A 21,230-nucleotide genomic window follows, 5' to 3' on the forward strand; every position below is an offset into this window, starting at 1 on the left:
TGTTTGAATCTGCATATTTTCAGGTGGTAATTCCGGTTGGTCTGATGTGAACGCATCATATCTATTTGCTGTTTCAATTGTTGATGGTGGATCAGCAGTCGCAGTACTGGCCGGAACTTTCTTTCTTGGAGGTACGAGTTGAAACCCATCAGGATCAACGGTCTTGGTTTGTGTGGATTGCATATAACGTTCTCTTCTATCCGTTGGCTTCATAAGGAAGTTTTCGGAAGATCTGGAATATACTCGTCGTGGTGGGTGCATTTTCCCTCCTTGCGATTTGGAGATGGCTCCGGTGTGAGCGGATACTCTTCTCTCTTCATTTACAACAGAATCGGATGTGTAACCGTACTCAGATGCAATGCCCTGAGGTTCCCGGTTGTCTATATTATGCATTTCAGAATTGCTAAGGTGTTCTGCATCTATCATTGGTTGCCTCGATAGCCTATCAGAGGGAGGAAGTGGGAGCACGAATTGTCCCCCCTGAATGGTTGAGCTCGTTGGCCTATCGGATGATTTGGCTGTTGGACGTCTTCCTTTATTTCCCTGGACGGGGTCGGGTAGGTTGAGGTTCTTCACTGACATCGCGCGAACGCGTGTCTGACGCGGCGATCTCGACGTTCGATGATCTGGAGCTTCGTTGGGCACCGTGAGGTTTCCACTCCAGGTCCCTTCGGACAGAGGAGCTCCGGTCTTGCTGCGCAGGGTTTTATACATGTGGTAGCGTATGGGCGGTGAAAATTCTAACTATAAGTACGCGTTGCCAACTCATTTTTTACATATTGCAAACTCCGTACTGAGAATTATCGTGATTTGAAATTGAGAAAAACACTAGTGGAAATATCACTAGATGCACGTGCTACCATAATTAAAACTGTGTGCATCCAGACAATACAATTAATAATGAGTCACGCAGGACTCTGCAATACTAAACCGTTTAAATGACAATAATTGATAACGTTTACAGAATACAGCGACCATGCAGGGTCTAATATTAAGTGAAGCTAATAAACTTAGAGGTGGATCCGTTAACATTTACAGAATACATTTAAACTAAAAGCGTACGCCTCGCCTCGTCATTTATGACCATCACTTATGGTACTCCCTGTATATGATAATAATTATACATAAATGAATCCCTATATTTTACTTTTCCAGGAACCCTAAAGGTTTGTAGTCGTAAGGACTACGAATCCAGTGCCCCACTTATTTCTTCAAGCACCATAAGTCCTCAAGTCAGCAGCATCCACTCAAAAGGTAGTGTACAAGCCAAATAATACTGATTTCATTGCATTATTTTTCTGCAGAAAATATTAAATAAGCTTACCACTCATGTAGCTTATAGGTATTTACTTCAGTATATTTTTCTTGTGTAGTAATATTATTTTTAAGAGAATATTAAAGTACAATCTCTCAATTTATTTACTTAACCTGGGAGCAGTCATGTTTGATTTGCACCTTAAAGAAATTATGCTCCAACATTGGATCATGGACTTTCTAAGATTGAGAAAAGTGCCACATTTCTTATTTGTAATTACTAGAGACTGGATGTTAGACAAAATGTCCATACTATATTGTTACAGTTGTCATAAAAATGACTTCATGTAAGTTCAAATCATGTTATTGGTGGTTCATACACAAAAGTTTATTTTGTCTCTTTTTGTGTGTAATGCATATTTACCTGATTTTCAGAACTTACTTGCATTGCATTAAAACAATTGAAATAAACAGTAGCCATCAGTATTTTCTGAATGCATTATAATGTCACTCTGTTTCGTAAAAATTCCACTTCATATTTCCCTCGAGTTTCCAGCACGCCAAAAATTATTTGCGGAAGGATGTGTTTTTTCTAAATTAGTGGCTTCTTAAGAGATAAATAAAATCCTGGTAAATTCACTGCAAGTCGCTGTTGACGTTCTGCAAAAAATTTCAAGCTGTTTCAAGTGTTGCTGGCCTAATTGTACAAGAAATAAATTTATATCAGCGGTAAAAATAAACTGGAATGATTCTTAGAATTCATGTTTCATTCATTACTGTTTCAACCTAAACTGATCCAAACACTGTAGCACTGTTTAAACATTCTCCAATAACACCAGTAGAGAGAGAGAGAGAGACCCTTTTTCGGTGCTGAAAAATATGTTGTCATCATCATCATCCTTTGCCGTTTCCTGCCTCTGGAAGGTCGGCATAGAAGTCAAGCCTCTCCATTTTTTCCTGGTCTTCCCCCACTCCTCTCTTTCCACGGTGTTCCAATCTTATCTTCTCCTCCTAACACTTTCCACCAACATCTTGGTCTCCCCCTTGGCCTTATTCCCACTACTTGTTCATTGTAAGCTCTTACTGGTAGTCTTTCTGCATTCATCCTCTTCATGTGTCCGAGCCATCTCATCTGTGTCTGATCTATCCTGTCCTGAAGATTCACCACACACACTGTCTGGTGGATCTCCTCATTCCTTATTCTATCCCTTCTAGTCTTCCTCACTAGACTCCTTTAAAATGTCATCTACACTGCCTGCATCTTATTTTTATCTCTCTCTGCCATTGTCCAAGTCTCTGCTCCATATGTAATTATTGGCACATAGTTTGTGTTATATATTACCTTCTTGCATTTCATAGGTACATTCCTGTTCCATATTAATCTTCAAATGCTTTGATATAGTCCACCAGCCACTTGTCCTCTTCTTGGTTTGATTTGGTGTTTTAAGTCCACTTTGTGCATAGTAAGGCTAAACCGGGTATCAAACCCGACTTGTGCTCTTCTGTTTACCTCCTCATCTATTCTTCCACTTCTCTCAATTATGCTTCCTAGATATTTGAAGCTCTCCACTATCCTCAACTCTTCCATGTTCATCTTTATTCTTGGTTCATTTCTGACTCTGTTTCTTGTTATTACCACCTCGCACTTATCTGCACTGAATTTCATTTCTGCTCTTCTAATTTCCTCATTCCAACTATCAATCTGTCTCTGTACTTCTTCTTCCTTATTTCCCCATATTACTAATCATCACCGAACAACAGGGCCTTCATCTCTTCCTCTCCTACCTCTTCCCAACCTCTTCGTTAATTGCATCCATTGTAATTATGAAGAGCATTGGGGAAAGAGCACTTCTCTGTTTTAGTCCATTACTTATACTGAACCAATCCATTCTCCCACTGGTGTCTTCACACAGCTCTGGTCGGTCTTGTATGTGCTCTGCACTCTGCACATTCTCTCTTCCTCGACTCCTTTCTCTCTTAGAGCCTTCCAAATCTTTGTTCTGTCCATGCTATTGTACACCTTCTCTATATCTAGGAATGCCATAATCAAATGAGGTGCTCAGAATAATAACGGCAGATCCCAACCAAAGTCCATTTTGAGAAAAATGACGTTATCTGTTTAACTTCAAAACTCAGGAAATTTTTTAACATTATGACATAATTTTTTTAGGTTCTTTTAAATATGTTTTTTCAAGTTTATCTGCAAATTCTTGAACTACTGGATAATAGTTTCATAGATTTTGTGATGTTTACTAGGAAAAAATATACACAAGTGAAAAAATGGGGTAAAACTTATATATTGAGTTTACCTTTATTGTACCATGTTGTATTAATCCTGCTCCATTCCCAGACTTTCACATTCTTCTTTAACATCAACACTATCATGAACAAGATTTTTATAAAAATATAATTCAATAGTTTCATCAGGTCATTGTATTTAGCATTCTTAATTTTTCTGTGTTCATTGTACTTCTGCTGTAACTTAAACAATGAAACATCTAAAGTTTTACCTCGTTTCCTAAAATTAACTGTTTGATGCACGTGAATGTCAGAATAAGATAAACTAAATTTTACAATATCAGGATTATCATGTTCCAGAATAATGGAAGTAACCTTACGTAAAAGAAGAGGAGCACCATCAATATCTTTTTTTCTGATGACAAAGCTTGAACTAATACCATTTTGAATATCAACAAAATCATCCCTCTTGCTGCTTCAATGACATCACACCATTGGTTGGGGCAATACACACACTGCATCTTCCTTTTCTTCTTCTCAATAGCTTCATTCTTCACTGTAACATGATACTTATAGGTAAACTTGCATCTATTTTTGTCTCTGATTATTCTGTCCTTTTTGTATGTCTTTCGAGGTTCATTTTTCTGAATTAAATTAAACAAAAAGGTGTTCTGCTTATTACAATCACCAAGGCCATAAAACTTTAAAAACAATGTCCTTCACATCGTCAGGCAAACGTTGAAACACGCAAGTTAAATCAGGAATGTTACAGCATTTCTCTAATGGTTGACGTCTTTTTTCTGGAACCACAGTTAGTTTTTGTTAGATATGACTTGCCATTGTTTCTGCATAACTTCCGCTTGTTTATTACCCATTCAGTTGAGTCTTTGACTCGTTTTGTAGCTACTTTGCGCATAACAACACACTCAGTCACCGACATTGCCATATTGTCTACAACGCCACCGCACTCGTAGTGGACATAAACAAAAGCACACACAGTTCTGACAAACCCTTGTGAGAAGGGGTAAAAAAAATATATATATATATAAAATGGATTAACAAAATAAATGGCTAATGGCTTCAGTAATATGATGAGGGCATCAAATTTTTATGCTGCAATAATGTGAAATATTGTTCAAATATTGTTAGGCACCAGGAAATCCATGGTACCCCGATTTTAAATCCCAGGTTTCACATTTTCATGTGTTTAACACAGTGTACATTCAATGTTGATGGTGCTAACAAAGCCAAATGTTATGAATTTTCAAGTAATTAATTTTCAAGTTATGAATTTCCCTGCATTTTAAGTTTGACCCCTAAAAAACGTAAAATCGAGGTTCCATTGTATAATGAAATGATAAATTTTAAAGATCATCAGTATTATAATACAGGAAATGTTGCATCATGCCTATTTCGAGTAAATGGATCTAATTGTATTTTAAAATCTCAAATTTCTAGTAAATGGATCTAATTTTATTTAAAATCTCAAATACCATATGATGTTTATTATTGGAAAAAGTTGAAAGGGATTCCATGAAAGATGTGGTTTATCTGAATTGTAAATTCCACATTTGCATCGCATTCTGCCAGTTGTAGCTACCACAATGAGAGCAATGAATTATCATTAGATGAAATCAATAAATGAACACTCACAAAGAAGCACCCAAGCCCAGGCCACACTTCAACCCACAACACTAGGTGGAGAGACTGTGTGTTCAACCATCAAAGAGGAAGTTTGAAACATCTAAACAGTTTCACAGATACTGTAAATACTTAAAGGACATATGTTTGTATGTAATTTTTTGGCATTATTTTCCATTTGCATGAACATGATTTATATTTTATGCTAAATGCCAGAAATGACTTGATATCTGTCATACTTTAAATTAGATAAACCTACTACACATCTTAAATATACAGGATGTCCGGCACCAACACTACCAATAAGAAAATTGTATAACTAAGCAACAAACAGATTTATTGGCATGCAGTTTTTTTAAAAGACAGAGAAACTGACCAAGTTTTTATGGTAATCAGTAGATCTCCACGTGTTGCACGACAGATGTCCAAACAAAATTCTATCTCCTGCTAGGTGTTTTCCAGCATCTGCGTGATGACTGTGTCACAAGCACTGACAATCCTCCGATGCAAATCATCCACATCCAGTACCTGGTTCTGTACACATTGTCCTTTATGTAGCCCCAAAGGAAGAAGTCCAAAGGGGTCAGATCAGGGGATCTAGCAGGCCATGCGATGGGACCACCAGATTTTCTTACTGTCTCGATCAACTTCTCTCACGACATGTGGATTCTCGGATCCCCATATGTGAGAGTTATGTTGGTTCACTCCACCAGATACGTGAAATGTGCGTTGGAGGATTGTCAGTGAGTAGTGGGAAAGTATATAGGACTGGCGCGAGAAAGGAAGAGCTCCCCTCAAGCAGATTTGTTTACACTTAAAACTAGCTCAACATGAGCATATGAGCTTTTTGCTCTAGTGTGGAACCCTGCCTAATCCAAGATTTTTGTAAAAATGCCCTCGGGAATTTTCTGTGAAAGGAAGAGCCCCCTCAGATTGATTTGTCTACACTTACAAAAGGCACTTTTGTGAGATTGTTGTCTATAATTCTGTTAAAAATATGCTCTTCTTGATATTGTTTTGGATACACCTGAAATTAAGCCAAAAACCCACACCCACCCATACATATTTACTTCTGGTTTAAGTTCAATTGGGCACCAGGCTCAATTTACTTATCTAATATTAAAACAATGCAATTCTCTGTTGTACAACAGAGCAAAATTATTCTCTATTGGGAATCACCAGAGTTTTGTTATTGCTATTGTCTGGGTAAGAAAATATCAGCTCAGCTATGCAGGCAAAATTGCCCAATCAATACAATAGGAGAGAGGTGAACAAACATAATTACTTGTTTCCATGTTCTTTCCAATCTTTTGATCAGTCCCATGTTTCGGCCAGCAATAAATCATGCTTGCCCGGGGAATTAATGCCAGCAGATAAAATCTACACCGTGTCTTTTCAGAGAGAAATAACATATTATCCATCATCAAAGAGAAATTAGTAATGGCTTCTTTCTGTATGCCTGGGAGATTTTATCTGTTGGCTTAACCTGCACTATGCTTTTTCAGAGGGAAATTACATGTCATTTATCATGGGACTCAAAGAGAAAATTCTTATCTACACTGTGCACCCTTTCAGGGAAAATTACTTGCTATCCATCATATTGAGGAAATTCCTAGTATTGGCTTCTTGGATATTTGTCATGCAAACTGAATTAGGTTTGGTCTTGTTGCAATAATATAACCCCAAGTCTGTAACTTACAAAACATTGCAATATTTCTGTATTTAAGCTTTTGGCAGATATGCCGTGTTATTTGGGTAGGTAATATATATAAAAGCTTTTCTGCCACGAGCAGAGGTGCTATAAAATTTGGGTAAGTAATATATTTCCTGACAGCAAAGTGTTGGTATTATTGTTTTATAATCAAAGGGCTTCCATGTTTGAATCGGCCCTCTAGAATTGCTCCGTGACTCTCTCATTTCTTACATCATAAACATATGATTTTTCACCTATGAGAATAACACTACATATGGTGTCATCAGGTAATGCCTCATGGAATTCACAGATAATTTTAATGTTTGTCCTGGCATTCACCACAACTTGTTTCCTTTTTGAAGTGTTGATTACAAACATGGGTCTCTGTGCCTTGAATTCATCTGGTGTGTAATACATGTCAGTATTGCCAGTAGTGACACGTTTGAAGGAAGAAAATGCCTCATATAATTTGAGGAAATCATTCTTGGACATGTCTAAATTGTAATTTTCTCTAGGAAATACCTCATTTCTGCCATTTTTAAGATATATGTTCTTGATGTTGCAGCTATCAAATTTACTTGAATTTTTTTCCTGATTATTGTGTCTTCCAGTCTGAAACAATACCACTACAAAATCAGGCATGTCGTATTGAATACTGGAGAATGAATTTGTAGCATCAAACTCATAATAAGTACCAGTTGCGGGCTTCTGTACACATTGATAAGTATAAAATTGTAGGGGAATCTGTGGATTTTTTATTATATCTGCTTTGTATTTAAGAGCATAACTGGCCTCATACTCAACAACAGGGATTCTTAGCTCCATAGTCTGAATAATGCATTTGCCTGCATCTGGTAGGGTATTAGGCAGAGCTTCCCCTGTAGGGTTTATTGCACTGTACCTCATCAAAGCATTGTTATCATTTGCAGCTCTTCTAAATGTGATTCTTAACCCACCCTTCCACATAATATCTTTGTAATCTGAGAAGAATCCTGGCAACAGGCGCATCGGGAACAGCACTGTGTGGTTCTTAGATAATATCTTATCACCAGCCTCAAATCCACCTATTTTGTAGTAAGAAGCCTCGGTTTTGGATAATTTTAATGTGGCCAAAGCTGTGGAGGTAATGCCGGGATAATCCACTCTGTTTATAACAACGCCATGCTTTCTGATCTCAATTTCAGAGAAAAGATGTGGCACAAAATTATCTACCAATCTTATATTTGAATTTGCCGGATAATCTGTTCCATCGAGCTTTACAACATCAAATTTGATGTATAAATCTGCTCTGTGGGGGTGTATAAATCCATCCCCTACATCAAGATCAACCTCAATCTCTGTGTTGGGTTGATTTAAATTTGCAAATGTCCTCCTGTTTGGGGGGAATGATTGTAGCTCATAACTCTCAATATTTTCCATTTTTTTTCTTGTATGTATTTTTATTTAAATGTTAATCTCTATGATTGCAGTTGTTGTGGCTCCAGCAAAATCAACTAATTCTTCTTTTTCATTAGTGACCATCAATTCAATATTATCTATTCTATTATGACACACAGGAAAATATAATGTTGGGGATGGATTGTAGATGATGGGCTCCATGAATTCAGAATTAGGTTTGAATGTTGCAATGATCCCTGTTTGTTTGTGAGTTCCTATGCCATTTGATTTGGTGATCATACCCTCAGCCACATTACAGTGAATATTCAGAGTCTCTATGGCTAAGAATTTAGGTATATTCATAGCAGTGTGTTTGATGCCTGGTTCAAGTTTTGTGTTGTTCTCAAAGCCTAACAGCTCTCCTATAGTACCCAGATCCACTGTTTCTGTGGCAGATACAATTTCTACTCTGTGAGTGACAGAATTTTGACTTAACACTACACCTCTGGGTAATTGAGCATTTAGAGTGGAGAGATTATATTGCCCTGGAGTGATGACAATTTTTTCATCCCCAACTGCAATTGTGTTGTTGTGGTGTGTAATATTAGGGATTAGGTACATGCCATAAAATGCTCTGAGAGCTATTGTTTTGGGATACACTATGTCATCATGCAATTTGAGTTTCAATATTGAATTTTGGCTGGTGAGATGAAATACCCCCATGATGTTTCAGATACCACAAGGCTTTTTGAAAATCTTCAATTGATGGTTTATTTATTTGAGACATATATCTAAGAACAGATAAACACAAATGTCCGCAATTAACATCTCTGAAGTTTTGAACACGGGCATTATTGTAATAAAGATTAGGTGATTTTAGATATTTTATTAAATTTTCAGGTGGAACACCCCCAAATGAATCAAACACAAATGCCTCATCTTTTAAATATTTAAGATAACAAATCCAGTGAGTGCCTTGATTTTTGTACTTATCCAAATTAACAATGCCACACTCTTTGTTGAGTTGTTGTTCTGGTAAAGAATCAGACATGTACACACCTCTAAAATGTTTGATGCCCAGTGGCTTGATTAAAGCTTCAATATCTTGGTTTGTAAGCGGCTCTTGTTTTTTTTAAACTTATTCATGGCTCTCTTAACACCTTTGCCTTGTTTCTCAATGGCCAGGTTATGGCGCTTCAATTCATCTAATTCTGCCCTATTCTTTTTGGCATCTATTACTGTTTTTGCTATGGCAGCTGATCCCCCAGCCAAGCTCCCAACAGCCCCGAGAGCAGCTAAGATGGCAGGGATAGTAAATATAAATCCCCCCACATGTGATTTTTTCCTGGATTGCTGTATTTTTTTTAATTTGGGGGTGCTAAGCAACAATTTCATACCATGGCCCTTGGCAATACAAGAATTTTTTTCTTGCACTGCTTTTTGGTCAAAAGGCTATCAATAGTTTTAAGAGATTTGAGACCAGCATAAGGTATTTGATACATAACACCCTTGGCCTTCATTGTAGGTTTATTATATACATATTCACAACCCCCACCCCAATTTTTGTTTGGTGCTCATAGCTATGGTGGTTCCCAATGCTGCTATTTTTTCACTCAAAGAAGCATCTTTGCATACAAATCTACCAAATGCAGCCTCTTCTAATTTCTTATCTGCAACATGTCCCTTATCAAGATCAGAATGTGTGTTGTATGCAATATCATGGTCTCTACAAGCAGCATCTAGGGGATTAACACCAGGATCCCCTCTGTTTAATCTATGATCCAGTTTTGTGCCTGGACCACAATATTGATAGCCTGGAATGTGTAGTTCAAATGGCAGCTTGTTTATAATGTCATTAACAAGGCCCCGACCCTCAGAAATATTCCAAAATTTAGGTGGTAGAGTATTAATAATTTTTATAAGATATCCAATCCCCTTAGTGTCATTCACTATAAAATTAGACAATTTGGTGCTTATCATGTCCATAATTCCAACCTTTTCATTGTAAAAATTGTTGTTGCCAGCATTTTCCTCCCCAGCTATCACCAATAACCTATCTACAAGTTTCCTGACATCATCAACCCACACATATTCTTTAGGCAGGGTGTTGTATTGTTTGATTCCACTGCCAGTCTTGATTTGTGACCATATGGGCTTGATTAAATTATTGTATTTTGCCCCACTGCTAGACTTGACTCTTTTTTGTGTGGGATCATTGTTCTGGTATAGAGCATCTGATTTTATCAATATTTCTTTGTAATATTCATAATCTTGATCTGTATAGCTGCCAGGCCTTTTCCTAGTCATCAGTTCCCACAATCCAGGTGTTCCGGTGTACTTAACAAAAGCACCTTTTTCTCCAAGATGAGATTCTGAATATACAATCAGATCATCCCCCATAAATGTTACTCTGAAATTGCCAATTCTATGTATGATGCTACCATCAAGCTCTGTGTCAGCATATAAGCCAAAAACCTCATCTTTATTGTCTTTAGGTGTGGTTAAATATTTCTGAGCAAGAAGACCCAATTCAATAGGATCCTGAGTAGCTTCAATTCTTCTAGGAGCAATAGGACTAGGTGTATGAATACTTGAAAGTGGGGTGAATGGATAATCTAATATGTTCCTTGCAGCTACAGGTACAAGCTCTGTGATCAAATTTTGATTTTGCTCTGTAACAGTTTTGATATTTTTACCTAATTCACCAATAGCATCAATTATAGGCTGTTCTGTTTGTTTGTGTTTTTCATAAATTCCACGGTTCTCTGATTTCCATCCCTTAAATCTTTTTACAAGATAATCTCTTAACTTAAGATCATCAATAATTGGCCTTTTCATGGTTATTTATTTATGTTTCAATGTCTAGAAAATTGTTGATTTTATTTCTGTATTTGCCACTATTGGGTGTTCTTGTCATATCAATTGTGACAAACCCATAACTGTCCTGGTTCCAGCACTTGCTGCAAATCTTGGAAAAATCATTGTAGCTCAGGTCCCCACCTACATATTCATCATGTATGTGTTTGAGGTTGGTATGGTCTTGATGAAATACACATATAAAATTGCTGTTGTCTCGGATCAGCTGCTTGGGTATTTTTGAAAAGGTCTGTGCCAGGTAGAAGCAATCAATGTTTTTGCGCCGGCCCTGTGTAAAGAAATTTCTAACCTTGTTTTGATTATCCAGTATAATGTCATCAAACACAACAACAGAATTATCGAGACATTCATCAAGTGGCTTAACATCTGGTTCAAAAGTGGCAATATCCAATCCATCATATAGCTTCATCAGCTGCTGATATTTTAATTGTTCCAAGCTCTTAGAAAAAACATACAAGTGCCTGTTTTTCCAGTCTAACCAGTTGGGTGCCAATAAAAAATTATCAACCATTAGTGTAGTTTTACCACAAGCAGATGGCCCAACAATAAGACACCTAATATTTTCAGGCAGCAATTTTCCATTTCTCTTATTTTGTTGTTCAGGTTCTGGCAGCCTCTTTATAACATCCCAGGTGCTCATATTTATATTTTGTTTGCATCGATCCAGCTGTGTTCTGGAAGTCCTAGCCATTTGACAAGTAACTTGTTGCCTTTTCTGCGGATAATTTTTTCTATGAGATATGTGTCAGGCTGTTTAGTTTTGCTGAGCTCTTGTTCATAGAACCTACCTTTGAGAATTTCTCCTCGGTGATCCTTTATTATATATGTGTTAAGGGTCCCGGGTTTAACTTGAACCACTGTAAATAATTCAGTGCTCCAGTTTCTTGTAAAGCCTCTCTTGAATAAGTGCTTATATTTGCTGATTCTTACTTGATCACCAATCTTGTATTTGGCCTTTCTTATTGTTGGCTGATATTTAGGATAATAAACAGTGCTGATCAATTGTTGCTCATCAGATGAAGTTACTTCAGAGGGTTTCATGTTGATTGTGGAATGGACCGAGTTGTTATATTTATGTAGAAGTTCTGGAAGAATATTAATCCATTTATAATTACCTTGCAGGGTAAATTGTTTATACATAAGATTTTTTAAGGTTCTGTTGAATCTCTCTACAATTGAGGCCTTGAGATCACTGTAACTCGAATAATGTTTTATTGCCTGGCTTTTAATAAATTGTTGAAACACTGAATTATAAAATTCTTTGCCATTATCTGTTTGCAAATAGCGCGGGGATCTTCCACTCTGATTGATGATTGTCCTGAGGGCTTCTGTAACACATTTTCCAGTCTTGGATTTGAGTGGCACAGCCCAGGCAAATTTTGAAAATGTGTCTATTACAGTGAGTAGATACTTGTAGCTCTTGTTGATTTTGTCTAAGTTTTTCAACTGCCCACTTGCCATTTCAATCAAGTCGCTTTGCCATAAATCATCTATGCCCTTTGTGACTACTGGGAGTCTCTTATAATTATGTCGGGCTTGTCTGTGTAATTCATCAACAATAATTTTTCTAGACATAATATGTAAACAAGAATATTGCAACTATGGGGTGTTCAGCAGCTGAGACTGCAGGATTTTCTAAATATAATTTATCCCCTATTTGTATTTTAAATTCCAGAGAGCCATCATCTTCAGTATAGGCTGTTTCTAATGTATTGGGATCTGTAAAATCCTCCAATTCTACACTGGTGATTTTCACTTTGTTATCAACATTTGTTATTGATAAGGTGGGGTAGTGGTGTGCCTGTGGTTGAAGCCAATATTTGATCTTGATTGGTCTCAATGTGCCCCCAACAAAAAATTGGTAATAAAATTGTGCAGGGGACAGCATATATATTTTGCCACCTGGTGTAAATGGAGAATCATATTCTTTGTTGGGGATGCTGTACAATTCAAGAATTACTGTATGTTTTGGATTCTCGATTATGCCTGTTATTTCCTTTTCTGCTGTGAGCAATCTGCTTGTTACAGATTCAAGGTGCTCATTGATGGTTCTAACAACATCATCATGGCCTGGCTTGATTTTTATGTCCACAACAAGTTTTTTGTATTGTTGCACAATTTCTTGTAGCTGGGTGGCAAAAACAGACAGGGCATTTGCTTGATTGGATTCCATGGTTCCTAGCTGTTGCTTGATATTAGCTACAATTTGTTGCAAATTTTCAACAATTGCCAATTTTGAATTTTGAGCTGTAAGATCATGGACCTGTCTTCTGATATCCTCAAATAGGGCATGCAATTCATTAATATGTTGATTGGTTGGTAGAGTGGCCACTGCCTGAGTGAGATGTTTGATCTCTGCCTGGATATTCTTGATATCTTCTGATTTCAATATCGTATTCACTGCCCTCTTAATATTTTTAAGTTCCTGTGATGTAGGAAGATTTGACACTGTATTTTGCAAAAATTCAAGTGCCAATTTCACATTGTTTAATTCAGAAGCATCAGCCACATTTTGCATAGCATTTTGGAGCAGAGCTATATCTGCCTGAGAGGGTGTGGATTGTTGTAAAATTTCAAGTTTTGTTTGAATATCATCTATCAAATGATGAAAATGAGATAGTTCAGATTCAGTGTTGAGGTTTTCAAGCTTTGTGATTTGGTGCTGGACACTGACAAGAGTATCTACAATCCCAGGCAATCTGGATTCTAGTACATTTGCCAAATCACTTTGCACTGCTGCTATTGTACCTTCAAGATGGGTTATGGAACTTTGAATTTTTCCAAAATCTTCATATGTTTCAAGTTGCAGCTTAATATTTGCTACACTCCGAGTTATTGCATTCAAAGCATCAGAAGATGGCAAATTGTTCATAAAATTTTCAAGTGTCTCAATTTTTTCTTTAACCTCGGCTATGGCATTGTTCAAGGGGTCCAGATTAGGTATTTGGAGTGACTGAATCTGTTCTTTTAGAGTGGAAATCACTAGATCAAAATCTTCTTGTGATTTTATGCTTTTGACAATTGTTTGGAGCTGTGCCTGGACATTATTTATTTGCTCTTCCAATTGTTGTTTCAATTGCTCAGAATTGGTGGCCTGGGTCTTAAATTTGGCTTGAAGAGCTGCTACAGCCTCTTCCAAACTTTGAAAATTATCCAATGTGGCCAAATCAGTATATTTCTGAAGCAGCAATTTGAGTTCAGAATCAATTTTAAGAAGAGGGTCCATGCATTGTGATTGCAAATTTGTAATTTCTAATTGAAGACTGGCATTGAGTGTTGTTTGTAAAGCTTGTAAATCACTTCTTAATTTCTTGACTCTGACATCAAGCATCAGAATCTCATCACTGTGATCTTCATGTCTTGTATGGCCAAAAATATCATTAGGCATTTTTGATTTAGTGGTTATTTATTATAGAGTATCTGATTCTCAATTCTATAAAAAAGGGTATAAGCTTGTCATATGATCCAGGGACCTCAATATATAAGCAATCACCAGCAGAAACAGTATAAACAGTGCCAGAAATCATGTTTGAGTGCTTAATTCTGTAAATATTTCTCCCTACTGAAATTTTGACATCACCCTCAGGGGTTGTAATAAATTGCAATTGCCCACCTACAGGTAATTGGTAATGATTTAAATTATTGTTAAATATGTACAATGTTTTGCCTGTTTTATCATCAATATCTGTAAGTATGCTGTTCAGATGAATAATTAACAAGCCACTCAGTTTAGATATTATATCAGGAGAGGCTTGTGGTGTTGGCAGGTCCATAATACCTTGTTTTTTGAACCCAAATAAGTTCATAGGCATGTTTATTTATTTCAAATCATGCTCTGTGTTTGTGCATTGTTTCCCACTTTTCAAATCACAATGACCCCATGGTAAAATATGAATGCCACATGATAAAATGCATCTCTTATCATCATGTGGGTCCAGAGCCACTTTTCTTACAACATTTGAAGTCAATAAGTGATCCACACTCTGAATTCTGGATTCTGATGTTCTGATTAAACTCTGGGATTTGAGGCAATTTTTATAATCTTCAAATTCAAGCTCTTTTTCAACAGTTACTTTGCCAATGCCCTTGGCCTTTTTGGCAGCAACACCACTACATGTTTTAAAACTGTACATCTTGGCACTTAACCCAGCAAATGCCACAATAACATCACCAAGTGTCTCATCTTTTAACTTGCCGGGCACCTTTTTGTTGTGGTGTTGAATCTCTGTATGTTCACTGGTATCAAAGTATTGAAACAATTCAGGCTGGGACATATCTTGATAAACATTTTCTGTTTTAATATCAAGAACAAAACTATCCGTATCCATGTACATCAATTTTACACAATCACCATAAAAAGGTTTCAACACATCATAATACAATTTTAACATATGCAATTTGGCCAATTCCAATATCACAGCCCCTACATAAATAGGTTTATCAAACTTAATCTTTGTTTTTTTCATGTTGAAAAGTGCCATATTTTCATTATAAATTCTTCTATAATTGAAATTAGGCTTTGCAACCAATTTTTTGCTCAGGCTGGGGTCAGTAATTATTTTAACATCGGTATGTTTTCTGACATTTTCAATTGTTTTGCCATATACAGAATTGACCATCAATTTAAACAAGGCCTTATCAAATTGGCTCTTTGCAGATGTTCGAAGCTCTGTATTTGTATTAATGTATGGTTTCAACCATTCTGAGTGCCTGAACCTCAAAACTTTGCCAATTTTGGTCACTTGGACACCATGTTTCATCAGGAACTGGAGGTTTTTGTAATATAAGACATAGCCCTGTTTTCGCTCCAGTGTCATCATCAATTTCTTCTGTTTAGAGCCAGGTGAGCACTTAACCTCAGGAATTGGGGGCAGATCAGAAAATTTGTTATGTAAATCATCAGGAATTGTCAGATCAACCTCTAAGAAGAGGCCATAATTACTGTCATCAAAGTTCTGAAGATCCTCAATATTAAAATCTTCAACCCATTCAAGCCCTGCATATGGCAGTTTTTGCATCATGGCATAACCATACAGGCTATTAGCATCCACATACAGTATATAATTTGATGGCAATGCTGGATTATAATCTGAAATATATTTGTTATTTGCTCTGGCATATATCTGAGAACATTGCACCATGCCTCCTCTTATACATTGCTCCATAAACAGATACATGTCTTGATCTTGGATAAGATCCAATTGCTTTTTGGTGTTTAAAAACATTGCAGCCCATGCTAGGCCTGGGGCACTGTAAAAATACACTGGATCCAGTTCATAATTTTGCATAGAAGATTTTCTGAATGCCTGCAATATATCAGCTAAGAGGGTCACATCAAGTTTCAAATATGCCATGTGATAATCACCAAATGTCTGGCATTTTAAATTGTTCCACATCAATTGGGCATGGTGATAATCATCATCAGTGATTCCAGATCCTCTGATTTTGCTGTAAAACTGTTGTTTTGGTGGCAGAGAACACTCATCAAATTTAGAAAAATCTGTAACATAATCATATGGATATACACCCTTCCGCCTAATTAATTTCAGGTCCTGATTTGGAAACAAGGCACATGTGATTTTGAATTGATCATCAGATAATTGAGTGGCCAGTGTAGCCAGGCTAGCAGATAAAATTCTGTAAGAATCAAGAAATCTTATGTGAATAGGAACACCATTAATTTTAATTATTTTGCTAATAGAAATATATTTTTCATCATTTTCAGCTAAAATATTTAAATTCTGCTTGTCAAACCCCTCATATCTGATCAAATGATGAAAATCATAATTGGATGCTCCATGGCAAAATATGGGGATAAATTTTGGTCTCTTGATCTTAATATTACAGCTATTACACAGGGCCATTTTGAATTTACCATCTGTATGAGAATGGTGTTTCACCTTGATTTTTGTATCTGAAAATTCAGAACCACATACCGGGCATTTTTCTGCATTGTTGAAATCTTCAATCTGTTTCTCTGTTAAAGGCAACATGGGTTTTGATTTTAATAAGATGTTAGATGCTATGTCATGGCACTCATTTTCTATTCTATGTGCAAATATTTTGATGGCATCTGCTCCCATGTATGAATATTCTTTACTAACAACACCATCCTGTACAATCACATAACAAAAACTGGAAGGTTCATGTAACTGGTATGGTGTAATTGAAGATTCTTCTGGATCTGGATTGCAGAATGCAAGAGGTTTGAGGTTTGATTCAAAATCACAGATTATATATGCTGGGTGTATATAGGCTTCAAACTTTTTGAATTTGCAATTTTCACTTGGATTGGGCATCACCATATGAACAGGTTTATAGTTGCCACAGTATTTCAGATGCTCAATTAATTTGTTTTTGGCAATTTCTGTATTCACTTTACAAACCCCTTTTATTATTTTTTTACCATCAAATACACTTAAACATCTTCTGCACAACTTGAATATTGTATTGGATTTGTCTAGTTGTGTTCTCACTAAAGCTTCAAGATTATGTATCAGAGTGTAATGATATGTGCCATCCCCTTCAATTAAGAGCAGATCAATCGGAACAGCAGAATCATCATCAATTGTACTGATTCTGAGAGGTTCTATCAAGCAATTGCCACGGCCAGTGGAACAAATAAATACATTAATAGATAATTGTTTGCCATTGATATGCCTGGCCTTTTTTTTAAATTTATCAATATTCTGAACAGACATTGGATATTCTAAACCCTTCATTGCTTCATCAAAATCATGTTCATGCTGTTTATAATAACTTATTCTTTCTGGATCCCTTAAAACTGGATACAAAGCAGCTAAAATACACCACAAAAAGCATTTATCATCATTATTTTCAATATTAACCACGGCTTTTTTGTTTTTAATATTTGCAGGTAATGGCAGATATGTAGATCCTTGTAATGGGCTGAATTCAGAAATATTAACATATAACTTGTGTGGAGATCCGCATAGGCTCCATCCAGACTCTTTTGCCGCAAATTCAGAGTGTTTAATGTTCAATTGATCTATTAAACTGCTTATTATTGTGTCTGAATTTGCATTTGAATATACAGGTACAGTTTCTGTTATGTGGGGCTGTGTAAATTTTGTGCCGTTTGGTTTCTTATATTGTGCAAACAATTTGAGGGACAGCTTATAAGAGCCATTTTGTGCATTAAGAATTGCCTGCACATCAGGATTTATATTGTTCAAAAAAAACTCAATGCCACATCTTGGCTCTGATACAAACCGATAATCTCTTAATTGGCCATTAAAACTGCTATGGATGGGTGCATAGCGTGGCTGTTTTGCAGGTCCAGCATTAACAGGTGCTTCATGCTTTCTTTTCAGACCAGATGTGGATGGTTGTGGGGGCAATGTTGATGACTGTGCAGAGCAAGTACCTTTATGTTTATATGTGAAATATTCCATGCTATATTTTCTATGGCATTTGGGGCATATTTTTGTGGGAGTTCTGTATTTGTCTGGGTTACAAATCTTTTGGTGTCTGGCCCAATTAGAGCTAAATATATTTTTATTGCATTGGTCACAATATTTTTGTTTTGGCATTTTTCTTGTTGTTTATTATATAAGATTTTCTGGGCTTCAATTCAAAACTTTATACTGAATAAAAAATATAAGTTGGGTTCAGCAGTGTGATTTGTATATTTAGTGTATATACTTAATATTAATAATATTAATATTATTATTAATTTTTATCCTCGGTTTATTATATAACTTTTTTGGGTTTTAAATCAAAACTCTATGCTTATCTTATGACAGGTTGTAAAGCTAATAGCCCACAAGTGGAAAAAAAGAATAAATATTGATTCACACTGACCTAGCACAAATGCCTGCACGGACATGCATATCTAGAATGGCAATGACCTTGTTATGTATTGATTTTTTGTATAACAAGCTGGGACAGATATAAGCCTGAATCTAAATAAGAGTGGATTACAACAAACAAGCTAGATGTAACAAATATCAGGCAAAATATTGTTCAATATACCAGAAATATATTTAATATGAATATTAAATCAAACAGGCCTGTAAGTATGAGAAGCACTGTAACAACACATCTGTTCTCCTCAGCCACTCTCACAATACTGGCTGATGCAATGCAAAATCTCTTTATATACCCTAAGCCGGGCCGAGAAGAAAAAAACAGGAATTTCCCAAGGGCTTTTTCACGGGAAATTCCGAGGGGGCATATTTTTCACGGGAATTTCCTGGCTGATGCAATTTTGTTTGCACGCAAAGCTTCTATACTCGGAAATTGCACACATTAATCAATATGAAACACGTAAACATATGATGTAAGAAATAAGAGGGTCACTGAGCAATTCTAGAAGAATTGCATTGTTTTAATATTAGATAAGTAAATTGAGCCTGGTGCCCAATTGAACTTAAACCAGAAGTAAATATGTATGGGTGGGTGTGGGTTTTTGGCTTAATTTCAGGTGTATCCAAAACAATATCAAGAAGAGCATATTTTTAACAGAATTATAGACAACAATCTCACAAAAGTGCCTTTTGTAAGTGTAGACAAATCAATCTGAGGGGGCTCTTCCTTTCACAGAAAATTCCCGAGGGCATTTTTACAAAAATCTTGGATTAGGCAGGGTTCCACACTAGAGCAAAAAGCTCATATGCTCATGTTGAGCTAGTTTTAAGTGTAAACAAATCTGCTTGAGGGGAGCTCTTCCTTTCTCGCGCCAGTCCTATATACTTTCCCACTACTTCAGTGCTTGTGACACAGTCACCCTGCAGATGCTGGAAAACACCTGGCAGGAGATTTTGTTTGGACATCTGTCACGCAACACGTGGTGCACACGTGGAGATCTACTGATTACCATGAAAACTTCATGAGTTTCTCTGTCATTAAAAAAAAAACGCATTTCAATAAACCTGTTTGTTGCTTAGTTATACAACTTTCTTATTGGTAGTGTTGGTGCCGAACAACCTGTATTATTTTGTAGAAAATATCAATTCTTATTTATATAATTTCAGGTAAATCATTACATTTATCAGGTGTGGGTCCATGCCAAGTGAGATGCAAGCATTGCAATTTTCCAATTACAACACGGGCAATATCAAAGCCAACAGCAATAACACATCTGGCATCTGCTCTGTTGTGTGCCGTTGGGTAAGAACCAAGATTTCATTTCTGCTTCCTTTTCTTTTTTTAAGCTTCTCTGTGTTATGACAGTTGGCTAATACAAAAATTTCGAGTGTCTGGAAGAATGGTTCAATGTGCACCAAGTGTTCTTCCCATTATTGGAAAATGTGAGGTACTTACCTATTAATTCCTAGGTTGACAATGCTGCATCCAAATGGCTTCTATTTGCTTCAAATGCATCTCCACTATATATTTGCAATGCTGACTGATGAACAGAAGTACGAAAGGAGGAAACAATTCTTGCCCTTACCATGATGCAGAGGAACTGGGGATCTGAAATTTGGTCCACTAATTCTTCCTTCTCTGCATACAAACCCCACAGAGTCATACATTTTTCACACCTCTGGAATGTTCTTTTAATAACATCTTCGTAGAAATGTGCAGTGTTGGAAGCAAACCATCAATGCATAAAATTCGGCCCCGTAAATGTTTCTTCAAATCTGAAAACAGGCATAAGTCTGGAGGTTCTGGGGATGGGGTAGGGGTTCACATCTACAATTTCTTACAGGAGTGACTGTTTCTGGGGTTCAGTGTCTAGGTCATTGTCAGCTAGTAGCAACTTGCCTTTGACAGCAAACTACATCTTTCGTGAAGTAAGACTGTTATTGTTGATTCTTACCATAAGTAACCTACAAATATTACAATTTTGATGTCCAAAGACAAAGAAGATCTTTCTAGTTGAATGTTGGACTTTGGCCTATCGGGGGTGGATGACTGTGCAAAATAAGCTTATTGCTTTGGGGGAATGGCCATTCAGTGACGCATTTCTGGTTCATTTTGGGAGGTACTTTGCAGGGAGGGGCTATGCAATTTTGTATATATGTGTATTACGAATCAGTGAACTAAAGTATTGCCTTGTGAATCTAAGTGCCTTAGAACTTTGGTTCTAACCTAGCTCATTAAATATTGTGATATTATTTACATGTAATTTAGAAACACTATATTTACATTCTAAGAAACCTCAACTAATACACAAAAATAGCTA

General features: G+C 36.5%; 1 protein-coding gene across 1 annotated transcript in view; it reads left to right on the plus strand.

Annotated features, from left to right (window-relative positions):
* Positions 1 to 20,216, plus strand: part of LOC145991687 (uncharacterized) — an 83,328-nt gene extending 63,112 nt beyond the window's left edge. Inside the window, exons 3-4 of the mRNA XM_083127748.1 lie at positions 1,156 to 1,254; positions 20,077 to 20,216. Coding sequence (XP_082983874.1) covers positions 1,156 to 1,254; positions 20,077 to 20,216 — 239 coding nt within the window. The remainder of the gene's footprint in view (positions 1 to 1,155; positions 1,255 to 20,076) is intronic.
* Positions 20,217 to 21,230: the final 1,014 nt, after the last annotated feature.

This window comes from Lepisma saccharinum, chromosome 8 (genome assembly GCF_977018435.1).
Source record: "Lepisma saccharinum chromosome 8, izLepSacc3.1, whole genome shotgun sequence".
Classification (NCBI taxonomy): domain Eukaryota; kingdom Metazoa; phylum Arthropoda; class Insecta; order Zygentoma; family Lepismatidae; genus Lepisma; species Lepisma saccharinum.